Source organism: Phascolarctos cinereus, unplaced genomic scaffold (assembly GCF_003287225.1).
Source record: "Phascolarctos cinereus isolate Bilbo 61053 unplaced genomic scaffold, phaCin_HiC Scaffold_5;HRSCAF=322, whole genome shotgun sequence".
NCBI classification, from domain to species: Eukaryota; Metazoa; Chordata; class Mammalia; order Diprotodontia; family Phascolarctidae; genus Phascolarctos; species Phascolarctos cinereus.
The window spans coordinates 67,905,581-67,919,413 of NW_027555958.1; the positions used below are offsets into that span (position 1 = coordinate 67,905,581).

General features: G+C 36.7%; 1 protein-coding gene across 2 annotated transcripts in view; it reads left to right on the plus strand.

Annotated features, from left to right (window-relative positions):
* Window positions 1-13,833, plus strand: part of OLFM3 (olfactomedin 3) — a 256,531-nt gene that overhangs the window by 196,393 nt on the left and 46,305 nt on the right. For both annotated transcript variants that reach the window (XM_078154990.1, XM_021000128.2), the window contains exon 2: window positions 6,796-6,942. In XM_078154990.1, the coding sequence (XP_078011116.1) occupies window positions 6,796-6,942 (147 nt within the window). The remainder of the gene's footprint in view (window positions 1-6,795; window positions 6,943-13,833) is intronic.

Sequence of the window (13,833 nt, forward strand, 5' to 3'; positions counted from 1 at the left end):
ACCGCTTGTGTAACGAGTCCACTTCTTGGGTTCCCATGTCTGGGTCACCTGGAAATGATGAAGGCAATACCCAAGCCATAGTCATGTGTACCTTTAGCATCATTGGGCAGCAGATCAACCGAAGAGAGGTGAAAACATCTCATATAAGCCAAGAAGCACAATATTGCTGTTGTTCAATCATTTCAATCGTGCCCACTTCTTTGTGACCCAATTTTGAGTTTTTTCTTGGCAAAGATACTGGAGTGCTTTGCCATTTCCTTTCCCAGCTCATTTTACAGATGAGAAATTGAGGCAAACAGGGTTAAGTGACTTGCCAGGGGTCAGACATCTAGTAAGTGTTTGAGGGCCAGATTTAAATTCAGGGAGATAAGTCCTTCTGATTCCAAGCCAAGTGCTTTATGTACTGTGCCACCTAGCTGCCCAAGAAGACCCAGGGTCATAGTCTGCGTCATCTAGAAAGAAGAAAAGATTCTATACTCTGGACTGTTTTATTTTTCTTTCTGAAAAAATTTCTGTATAGGGCAATGGATAGTTTGTTAGACTTAAAGTCAGGAAGAACAACTTCAAATCCTGCCTCAAAGACTTCATAGCTATATGATCCTTAGCTGGTGACTTAATCTCTCTTGGTCTCAGTTTTGTCATTTGTAAAATAGAGATATGAGACTTACACAATTGTGAGAATCAGGTGACATGATGCATGTAATGTTCTTTGTAAACCTCAAGCTATGTAGAATATCCACTATTAATACTTTTGTTAATTTCCCAGTTTTGCCAGGCTACAATTGCCAGATTAATCAGGCTACAAATTGTCCAGGCTAAAAGACATACTGGTATGCTAAAATAAGAAATATAAGAGATGGGTGGAGGGAAATCTCAGAACTGTGAAGAAGAGGAAGCAAATAACTCAGTAAAATATTAAAGGAAATAGTCCTTTCATGGCACTTTTTTGAAGAAGTGTTTTGAAGAATTGCAGAGCACGTAACAGCAACAACATATATGTATATAATAGTATACTGATGAACACATATTGAACACATTTCTAATTTCTCTACTTGTTACAGTCACCACTGCCTTGACAAGCTCTCTTGAACTCATCTACTCCACCTTCGGGGGTGTTCTAGGCCAAGTATCAGTTGACCCTTTAAGTTACTAAGGCACCTACACTTAAGAATAGAGTAGTATAGCTTTATAATTAAGCTGCAAGCAAAGAATCCAAACCCAAATCCAGTTGTTAAAAATATCCTTTTAATTCTGCTTAGAGCCCTTTTAAATATTTCATGAGTTTCTTAATATTAAAAACTACTAAATAGTTCAATGGGTCTTCTAATTAACACACAAGTTTAAGGGGAGCAGCATCAGCAGTCACAAAGATTAGGTATATGTGAAGATAACAGTGTCTAGCTCCTCATAAGTACAGATACTACTGTTAGATTCCATCACTCGCAGATAATAAAAGTTATCAAACATTTGGAGAATGCCTAAGAGAGTGACAGATCTTGCCTCCAGTTTTGTTGACATCACAATGTAAACTGTTTCTGCCGAATAAACTGAGTTTAGCTTAGAATTTTACTAGCTCTTCAAAAGCCATGGACTGAGTCTTTGAAGCAGGAAGCTTGTCAGGATTTCATTTAATTCTCCCCTTTTCAGTATGGAAGTATTCTAAGAAAGGAGGCTCGAGATAGTCATAAAAGTTGCATCATTTATTGGTGACTCCTAGTCCTATTCCTTCCGCAAAGACTACAGCACTGTCAGGTATTACTTTTGTCTCTCAGTTTTTCTTTCCCTTGGTAGAAAGGATTTCTTTTAATGGTCTAGTCTAGACTAGAGATTGGTAAACAACTGCCAGGAGGACTGTAATTTGCAGACACCTGGTTTAGATCATTCAACTAACTAGAGGAAGGGCCATTGCTTTCATTAATTACTTTTACAGTTGGATATTTGAAATAACCAAAGAGGTCATTACTTTCTTCAGCTGACACTTGAGAAAATTATTAATGAATATGAACATTGTTTACCTTTCACTTTTCCAATTACCCTCAAATCTAAAGAGAAACTGCCATTTTCCCTTGGGATAATATGCCATGAGCTAAAGGAAATAAAACTTGGCAAGTGAGCATTGGCATTCATGGTTGCAAAGTAGACTCACCTGTATTTTTATAATTAGGTTATTCTTATCCCCTCCTCACAAAGAAAATCTATTCACAGAAACATTCACATGTTTCTGAGGTATTTGAAATATTATATCTAATCATAGAGAAAAATATCCATACTCTCATATTGCTACCAGGCAATAGTCATATACTCAGGCCATATTATCATCTATCTGCTGCTGCTGTTCTTCTTTACCCTCCATGAACTAATACCCTCTACACCAAACCTCTGTACCCTGGACCTCCAGAATCCATGCTCGCATTCTCGTTCATCTTCTAAGATCCCTTCCTAGGACCCAACTATCTTGATTGAGTATATGCTAGTCTGTTTAGCATACTCTACATACAAGGTGGCCCTAGGCTCCAGATGATGCTTCACCTTCACATGCATTCCAGTCAGCCCTCTAGGCCACCTTGACATCTGTTTCCTGTTGCATATGAACTACTTTTTCTTGCTCTTGAAACAATAAAGAAATCAATAGTGTCATTCCTTCTGGAAAGTGAATATCAATTTACTACTCTATATATAAAGTCACTATACCTGTGCTCCCCAGACTAAAACTGCTTCTCCTAGCCACTCTTCCCTATATAGGCTAGCTTTTCCTATTATAATCTAATCTCCTTGAGTGCATTATCTGTCTTTTTTGTGTCTGTATCCAAAGGTACACCATACCTAGCACATAGTAAGCTTTTAATGTGCTATTTTTTATTCAAAGAAAAATGATCATTCCTAGGTTTACCTCAGTAGACTATATTAATATGCATTTACAGAAATAAAAGTATTTCTACTGAGACATTTTTTCAATTACCCTATTGAAACTACACTATAAAACCAGTGTTATGCATACAGTGTGACTATTTTTTCATATCCTTTTCTCTCTCTTTAAATTAAGCAATAGAGAATTGACCATGAAAAACAAGGTGGGAAAGAATTGTAATATCAGGCTTTTTTTTATCAGCAGAGAAGATGCTTATTTGTGTGTGTATTTATATATAATATATATGTGTATGTGTATCTATACAGATAGATAGATAGATAGATATATGTATCTATTTGTACATCTCAATCTATAGATACATTATTTACATCTATATGATAATTTAATTATACATCTCGGAATAGGCTATTACTGAGTCCATAATTTGAAAATAAGAAAAAGTCTTTTAACAATTTCTGGCTCTTGGCCTTTGACACTATAGAGAACAGTTTGTATATTACAGATTTTAAGATGAAACTAGAACTAAAAGTGATAGAATAATGTTTGCAAGGTGATTAGTGCTTAACACAGTGCCTGGCACATAACACATGCTTGATAAGCATTTATTGTCATAGCTTGACTTGACTTATGTGAGATATTAGACCTGTTCTTCTTGGCCCTAGAGGGATCAGTGTGTGGTAATTAGTGAGAGGCAAGTATTGACTAAATATAAAAGGATGTTTTCTAACAATTAGAGCTATCAAAAAATGGAATGGGCTATCTTAAACGATGGTGCATTTCCTGTCACTGGATATCAAGAGGAAGGTTGATAACCATTTGTTGGTAATATTGAGCAGGTGATTCATGCTTTGAGTAAGAGATAGACCAAATGACTTCTGAGGTTCCTTTCCAACAATGGTTCTGTGATTCTATAAACTGAGGCCAATATTTGTGTGTGGTTTACATAGCTCAGAAATGCATCATAATATAATAATTATAATAGTTGACATGTATATGTGGTGATAAAGTTATTATATATGCCCAGTAGGAAAATAACAAATAAACAAATAAATTGGCTGGGTAATCTGATTCTTATAATAAGCTGAGAGCTAGATAACCTAAATTCTATTTTTAAGGCTATGATGGATTTTTTTAAACCAAGATCACAAAGCTAGAAATGGTGAAACTAGAATTTGGAACCGTACTTTCTGTCTATTACCCTTTCTACTTCCTCGAACTGCCTCACATAACAAATGGAATTCATTAAAATTTATGAAAACAGAGATAGCCTTTATGTCTCTATAATAGCTAGTCAGCATGAGTGCTTAACTTATAATATATTCAAATCATTTAAATGGGTTCTCCTCCAAGAGGCAAAAAGGGAGAAAGCCAGACAGATGCAAAAGTAAAGCAATGCATTTTTTCTAACTGGAGGTAAGTCAACATTATGCTCATTTTATCATCCATCCATCCATCATGTCCAAATGACCGTGGGTTTTAGGACTACATGAGAAAGGTGCAGAAACAGTGTCTATGTCCATAGGAAACCAAAACACCCAAATGAAAAGTGAAATGTCATCTGGATGTTGAGTCTTCACAATCACAAATAACTACACACTTGAAATGCACAGATGGCTGTCTGAGGCTTTTTGGTTTTTGTTGTTGCTGTTGCTTTGTTTTGTTTTCTGTAGGTTTTTAGAATTACATGGATATTATTGCAGGGTATGTCAGTTTCTACCAACACTATCCCACACCATACGCACCCCAACAAAAAATAATAATAATAATAATTGAAAGTCTCCAGAGCTGAGTAGAAGGAGTTTCTATCTTTCCACACACACATATCAGCATCAAAAAGTTGTCATACAAACAGCACTGTCATAGATTTTATAGACTACGAAAGCAAAATATTTTTCCTCTCAAAGAATTAGTAACATAAGGCATCATTTTATATTTAAGTTCAGGAAGAAATAAGAGGGGTTGTTCTACTTTAACTGTGAGTCCAGAGTCAAAAATAAATAACAAACAAAACCTTTGTAATATTAACTAGGACCCTAGGGAAGCCAATATATAACAGTAAACACATGCTGAATAAAATGACTATTCACATACTTCATTAGGGTATCTATCATCAGAATGTCATCGTCATCATCATCATCATCATCATCATCATCATCAAATGAACAAATTAAATTCAACAAATATTTTGAGGTACCCATCTATGATGCTGAAAGGTGTGGATTAAGTACATGGGATAAATCTTATTCCTCAATCATGCCTAAGGAATAGGGCTGTGTATTCCAGAAACAATAGGGTATAAGCTAGGCCCCTATCCTTAAGGGATGTATAACTACGTTATGGAAGATTAGCCATTTATATAAAAAGATCAGTATTTTCCTCCATGTTACTCTCTGCACAAATTCTACAGTCCAAGCATATTGGCCCACTTGTTCCTTACACACAATACTCCATCTTCTTTCTGTCCTCCACGCCTGGGATTCTATTCCCCTTTGTTTCCTCCTCTGTAACTCCTAGTGTCCTTCAATGCTCAATTCAAGTGTTCTCTTTCACATGAAGTTTTCCCTGATCCTGAAGCCTCTAGTGTTTCCCTCCCAAACTACCTACTATTCGTTTTCTGTATATAGTCTATCTGTACTTATACATGCACATGTTTTTGTCTCTTGTTATAACATAAGCTCATTAAGGTCAAGAACCAGTTCACTTTTTCATTACATCATCTGCTCTATGGGCTTAATGCTTATTGATTAAATGTTTGAATACAAGTTAGTACAAGGGCCAAATGAGTGGTACAGTCAATAAATACTAGAAATTGAGGACTGGGTGATTAAGTAAGGCTTTCTGGAGCAGGAGGGACTTGAGCTGAGCCTTCAGAAAAAGTAAGGATTCAAATGAGGAAAGGAGGGGAGCTGAAGGTTAGGGAGGCATTTTAAAAACAACAAAGGTCATTAGCTACAATCCAGAGAAAGTGGTGCACATAGGAACAATGAGTGCACCAGTTGGGTATTTAATACATTGGGTTCTTTAAGGGGTTAGTAGAAAATAAAAGAAGTGGAGAAGTATATACAGCTAAATTGTGGAGGAGCTATGGATAGAAGGGCAAGGGATTTGGACTTCGTTTTGTTGGCAATGGGGAGTTATTGAAAATATTTGAGCAAATATCGAATATACTATCAGACAAGATTGCTATGTTTATTATTTTTGATCAACTATATTGCCACCCACCCCCTTTCTTTTTTAACTCTTTGTTATAAGGGTTAGTTCCCTGGGAAGAGGAGTAAAAAAGCATTAATCGGTAAATGAAGGTAATAGAAAAACAGAGGAGATCAATAGGAAGTAGGCCTGTGATTTCATTGATATAAGAAAAACCCAGGTGATCCCAGATTCTCAGGTGGTGCTATCTGTCTAGTTTAAGGAGGAAAATCAAGACAAAATGAAACACATTTTCATTGGAACTGGAAGCTTGTGGCAAAGATATGAGGACTGTAGGGTATTTTATACATTTACAGCACCCAGAAAATAATTACTGTTAATTGCTACATACTTTGAAAAGTCTTGGCTGACGTGTCTTGTGTAAAGGTACTGATGGTGTATGTGCTCATTTGCTTCAGCAAATTTTAGAAACTTCTTTTGTCAGAAGCTTCCAAAAATTCATTGAAGTATCAAAGATATGACAAAAATCACTAGGGAATTCTCTAGGATCAATAAACAATGTGTACTATGTTAAATGGCAATTCTAAGTTCAAAAGGGAAAATCCAAACTTTGAGGGACTTATATTTGGAGCAAAATGTTTCTGGGCTCTTGACAAAGTTGTTATACCAATTCTGCCTGATACAAAGAATGGCAATTTAGGCTTTGATCACTCTTTGGAACCTTTGTCCTCTCAACTGAGTTCTGTGTTTCTTGTGTTTGTCCTTGGTTTCCCCAGACGCAGATTAGCCCAAAAGAAGGTTGGCAAGTGTATAGTTCAGCCCAAGATCCTGATGGACGTTGCATTTGCACAGTGGTTGCACCAGAACAAAACCTGTGTTCCCGGGATGCGAAAAGCAGGCAACTTCGACAACTGCTAGAAAAGGTAGGTATATTTGAATCTTTAATGAGGGTGGAGCAAACAGAGCTTTTAACCAGAGGTGCCAAAATTTGGAGGGAGCAGGCCTTCAGCAAAGAGAAACAATCAAGTGCTCTTTTCTTCTCCGTTTCCTTCCCCCTTTTCTTCTCTTTTCTCTGCTATTCTCTCTCTCTCTAAATTACACACACACACACACACACACATATATACACATTTGCTTTTAACTAGATCTACAATTTCTTAATGTCAGAAGGAGCTTCCACACCACTTTATATCAACACCTTCTCAGCAACTTATGGTCTTAGGGTCTTAGAGAGTAGCCTGAGGCAATTTCAGGTTAAATGACTTACCCAGGGTGGGACATATCCAGTGCTATAGAGGGAGGCTGGAGAGCAAGGAGACAACAGCTACATAGAGAAGTATATAAAAGTGGAATAAAAAGTAGAAAGCTGTCAAGTTTCCCTTCTTTGCCCCAGAGGCCTCAGCCCAGCTGAGGCTCTTCTAGACCTTGCCTGATCTCCTCCCTGCTCTGGAGGTCTCCCCAGTAGCAGCTTTGGTGCACTACACTCTGTCAAACACAAGACCAGTGTCCTAGGATTTTTTCTTCCAAAGTGCATTACGTCTTGAGTTTGAAGTCTCCCTAGACAAGACCTTTCCCCCTCCAACCCTCATATAAATGTGTCTGAAAGGGTCACTTGATGAGTAAGCCAAAGGCTATAGAAGAGCTATGATAATGAGCCTAACTTCTTTTCAGAGGGAGGTGAACTATGGCTATGGAGTACTGCACTTACTGTGGGCTTGGTTAGTTTTGCTAAAATGCTTTTTTTTTCTTTTCCTTTTTTAATTTTTGTCATAGGCAATCATTCTCTGAGTGGGACAAGGGCAGATCTTATTGGATATAAAAAAATTACAGATAGTAATAAAAATGAAAAATAAAATGTTTAAAGGTCATGTTAGGGTTCCTTTCCTATCACTTGTACTGGGTACCAGAATGACTAATAATGGCTCTGGGTATCCCTCTGCCTTTCCTGCAAACCTGAATCCCTCATGTCCAAGATGAACAAGAAAAGTTGGTTCTCTGTTAACATTCACTGCTGAGTCTGGACGTCCTTCGCAAACAGTGCAGTATGCTCCTTTAGAGTAAAATTAAATGAAAATGCTATTCAAGCTCCTTGCTCCAAGAGGGTAATCACATCCATTTCTGCTTTCTCTCTGCCTCCAAACTCTTTTCCTTAATAGAAATGACTCTTTACCTTATGTCTTAATATTCAAGCAGTTGTTCCTTGAAAACAAAAAACAAAAGACAAAAAAAAAAAAACACCGAGGGGAGGGGAGTGAGCTCCAAGTCTGACTCAACATCAGGAATTCAGCCTCAGCCTCAGATCACAGTGGGCCCCTTGAGCTCATTCTTTTGAATCATATTAACAGCCCGGCAAGGGAGATAAAATTATGGCCTTCAGTATGCAAGCTATTTGGAAGATAATGAATAATTCCAAGTATTTACCATCTTCCTCTAAGTCATTCCTTTGAACATTAGAACTCTTCAATTTCAGTCAATAGTCTTCCCCTTCTTCTAATTTCCTTAAACCAGAACCATAACAATTAGATGCCAAAACACCCTTGAACCCTTGATTTATTTCTCTCTACAGATTAAAAAAAAGATCTTATAAAAGGTTATTTGTGCTAAGAAAAAAAGTGAGTCTTTCAAGGATTTGTACTAAACATTTTCACCTTTTTAATAGTTTATGCTGCCTTAGGCTTTGGATAGAGTAGAGCAGTAGGTGATGAAAGAAAACAGGTGTGTGAATTTTGAATACTTAGGGGAATCTCAAAAAGATACATAATCTGTGGCTTTGGAGGATATGATCTTCATTAAGTCATTAGCATGAAGTCATTTAATGTCACATGGCTTCACTGACCCAGCCAGGCTAGTGTAACAATGACCATCACGGACTTCGAAGGTAACTTTAGAAGTGGAAGAATAAAGCATAGCAATGTCTGGAAACACCTTGAATCCTAGAATCCTAAGTCATTTTAAATTATTTCTTTTCCTACTAGATGAAAATATAATCATTTTCCTGCACTTTGTTGGGAAATAGAAAGATTTTCAGTAAAGTTACAACAACTAAAGTCAATTTTTCTCTGAATTTTTAAAAAGATGTGCTATGGGTATATAACAGTGAGGATAATAATAGCTAATATGTACATTGAACTTTAAGGTTTGCAAACGGATTATGTATATATGTATGTCTGTATGTATATATATATTATATGTGTACATTAAATTATTACAGAGATCTGTATATGTGCATACACACACAAATACACACACACACACACACATATATATATATATATGAAATAATTTCAGTTGAGCCTCATAACAACTTTGGGAGGTATTTACTATTAGTTTCCCCATTTTACAGAGAAAGAAACTGAAGTACAAAGAGGTTAAGTGACTCACCCAAATAGACAGAGCTAATAAGTGTCTGGAGCAGCTAGGTGGCACAGTGGATAATAGAGCGCAGGGACTGGAGTTAGGAAGACACAACTTGCTTAGTTCAAATCTGGCCTCAGATACTTACTAGCAGTGTGATCATAGGCAAATCACTTCACCTTGTTGGCCTCAGTTTCCTCATTTGTAAAATGAGCTGGAGAAGGAAATGGCTGGACAAGATTGAAAAGGACTGAGCAACAACAACAATAAGTGTTTAAGGCAGGATTTCAACTCATATTGCCTACTCCAAGTTCAGTACTCAATCTACTATTCCATCTAGCTGCCCCTATAAGGATCATATAATTGGAAAATACTAAAAGAGTCATTGAGTCCTACCTACTACCCAATTCAAGAATGACTTCTAAAATATCATTGACAGATAGTTATCCCATGTTTTCTTGCATACTTGCCATGACAGAATGCTCAATACTTCCAAAAATCTATTTTCAATTGGGAACATTTATAATTGTTAAAGAGTTCTTCACAATGAGCAGAAATCTACTTCCCAATAATTTCATAGAAGCATAGAAGTAGAATTTTGAGGCCCTTTAATCCTACCCCCTCACTTAATAGATGAGGGAAAAAAGTCTCAGAGAGGTTACATGACTTGGTCAGAGTAGTGCTAGGGTTCAAACCCAAGTCTTCTTGTTCACCATTTCTTCCAATTCCAAATCCCAAACTCTTTCCTTCACATGATGGTTGCCTGTAGTTCTACCCTGTTGGCTCAGTTATGCACTGTGAGGCTACACAATACAAATCTATGCCACTTTTTCACATAGCAATGGAAAAGTACTCATTCTCTCTTCATTCTTCAAGGATTAGTGCTCTGGTAAATTACTTGCATCTGAATCCAGGGACAATAACATGTATGCATCAAATTGGTGCTCATGATCTAGTTTATTGGTTTCCAAATTATATCCTCCAAAACTTTGGAGTACCACAAGAAACCTTGGGGGTTTGATAGAAGGATAGAGTGAGGGATAAAGTATGTTGGTGCCAAAATACACTATAACCTTGTACTTCTTCTATTATCTATAGACCATGCCCAAAATTGCTTAGCACTGGGTTGCTCAAGTTACAAATTCCCAGTGTTGCAAGCAGTGATATGCTACTCTATAGAATAAACTAGGGGCAATTTCAGCTGATACAAGTAAGAAAGGCAGTACTAGAACTGGATCTCATAGTCCTGCTTTTATTATCACAATAAGACAAGCTCTAACAAATACCAAAGAAGATAATGAAGACCAGTCCTCTGCCATAACTCAACACCCTTCCCCTACTTACACTTCTTCAACATTGTCTCTTCTGTAACCAAACAATCAATACATTCTCCCCTCATCTTCACAGCTACACTGAATTGTCTTTGTCTCTAGCATTATTTACAAACCAAGAGCCTTCCATGATACCTGAAAAATATCCCTGCAGCCTTCCTACTTCTTGACACCCCAACATCACCACTTCAGAAACCCTCCTTTTCTATGAAAAATGATACCAAATTTGCAAGGGCCACAGAGGGAACTTTTTCTTCTTTCTGAGAATGACAACATGTCTTTGTCTTGCATGCTCCATGCCACATCCCATGAGAGGCAATGCAGCTTAGTGAAAAGAGCAATGCATTTGGAGGCAGAAGATATGACTTTATAACTTAACTCTGATACTTATTCCTTATGTGACCTTGGACAAGTCAGCTAAACCCTCTGGGACTCAGTTTCCTTAACTGTAAAATGAAGGGTTTGGACTAGATAGTCTTTATAGATCTTTGCAGTTGTAGACCTGTGGCTCTATGCAAGAAGTTGAGATTCCAAGCTATTTAAACCTACAAAACCTTAAAAAGCCTTTGAAAAGTACTGACATAGAACATAACTCGCTAAATGCTTACAAAGCAGTTAAGGATGCTTATTTGTGTTTAAAGCACTTTGCAAATCTCAAAGCCTCTACAAATGTCAGCTTTTAGTAGAGTTGTACTTTTGTTTTTATTACTCAACAAATCCAATATAATCTCATTACAACAGTATGGGTTCAATTGGCCAAGCACATTAAAATTAGCAATTTGGGGATATAATTCTCCTGGTGATGTAGCAAATAATCAGGAGCACTTTTCAGATTATTCTAGAGCACATTAGATCCCCAGCTGCGGCAGGTATAAAGCAGAGTCACCCCAGGGTAACTGGCTAAACTTTGATGTCCTTCATATTCATCTTTCTTTTTTTTTTTTACTTTTCTGGTAGAACTATTGATTTTATTTCTTTTTCTATGTAAGGAACATACGTAACATCATTCTGAGTCAGGTCTATTGCATATCTACTCTAGTACTATGTCCCCATCAACAAACACCCAGGGGCACATTGTGGAAAAGCATTCTGTCCACTTAGACATCAACCTCAACTATTAGTCATGCTCTGCCTAAACATGCTAATTTCCACTACTTTGCTTAAACAGTTGGGCATTTCAGCTGAATTCCTCCTGCATTCATTTTTGCCGTGTTGCTGCTAAGCAGGATACTTTGCTGTTGTTATTTTGATTGCAAAATATAAGAAGATTCTGTGATTTCATCAGCATGGGGAAATGCCTACTATAAGAAGTCCTTCCAACAAAATGCAATCCATCTTTGACTTAGTAGATCATAGGATCCCATATTAGAGTTGGGAGTGACATTAAAGACCATCTAGTCTAATCTCCTCATATTATAGATGAGGAAACTGACTTCTAGAGGAGTTGTAAGTCTGTGTCCATACAGGTAGATGAGTCCTAGGGAGTTATCTGAGGTATGGAAAGGAAAAGAAAGGGAGGGGAAAGGAAAGGGAGGGGAAAGAAAAGGAAAGGAAGGGAAAGGAAGGGAGGGGGAAGGGAAGGGAGGGGGAAGGGAAGAGGAGAGGAGAGGAGAGGAGGGGGGAAGGAAACAAGCATTAATTAAGTGCCTGCTATGTGGTGTCAGGCACTGTGCTAAGGACTTTAAAAATATTGTCTCATTTGGTCCTTATAGCAATCTTCAGAGGTAGATGCTATTATTGTCCCCATTTTACAGTTAAGGAAACTGAGGCTGATAATGGTTATATGATTTGCCCAGGGTCACATGGCTAGTAAATAGCAGAAGTAGGATTTGCACCTAGATCTTCCTTATTCTATCCTGCATATTTAATGCACTATGCCAGGGTACATCTTTCACACTGAATAGCATTTTTTCTGATTTGTTTACCTGGATTTGTTGGTCTAAAGCAATACATTGAGTTATTACAGTTATTTTGTTACACATTTGATAGTTCCTTTACCCATGAAAATTTGAGAGCTAAATTTCAACAAATAATTTCAGCAATATTATAATGCCATAGAGAAAATGAAAAATGCATATTTGTCATTATATGTATGACAGGCAGTTACAAAGGCAGTTCATCAAGTTTTCATATGTATATATATATATGTGTGTGTGTGTGTGTGTGTGTGTATATATGTATATATATATGTGTGTGTGTGTGTATATATATATGTGTGTGTGTGTATATATATATGTGTGTGTGTGTGTATATATATATGTGTGTGTGTGTATATATATATATATATATATATCAGACAAGCATTACAGATAGATAATGAGCTGGACCCCAAACCCAGTAGGAGGAGGCAATTATGTTCAATTGCACATTGGGAATTGTGCAGTGATTTCAATGATTTCTAAATGTTCACTGCTATAAACCCCATCTTCATCTCTTTAGTGTAAATATTTTCTTGATGATTCTATATGGCTTCAAACCATGGAACACCATGATCTTGGAACAATCAAATTAAATAATTAATTAAATAATTTAAGAATCTGAAGGACAATGGAAAGGTACATTATAAGCATAAATGGGGTTATAGCATGCCACTATGTCTTGTCTGAAAAAAAGTGTAAATAACATCTAGAGTGTGTTGTGAGGGAATGTTCATGTAATGGGAATGACAAGAAGCAGACTAAATATCTAAGATAAGATCAAGCATGTCTGGTTGATGCTCTGGAAAAGATAAATGGAAAGGAATGGACAAAACTCACAGAAGATGAGGAGGCATGAAAGGCAAAAATTTGCATCAGTGGGAGGTGTGGCAACATGGATGAAATCATATTTCCATAATTATGATTCTTCCCTTCATCTTCTGTCTGAAAAGTGTGACTAGGATCAACTTCCTGATTCAGTTTCATCTATGCAGGACCAGAGAGCAAGCACTAAGTGGGTCTTTGAAATCTTCCTCATTTTACATTTATAGCTCCTGATTTGACAATACTTTCCTGTTTTGAAAAGATGTAAGATAATATTCTATTTACAAATATTAATGCATAATATTTTATGTGTAACAATTAAAATATTACATGTAGTAATTAAAATATTTGTTGGATTTATAAAAAAAATTAATCATTTTGTGGACTG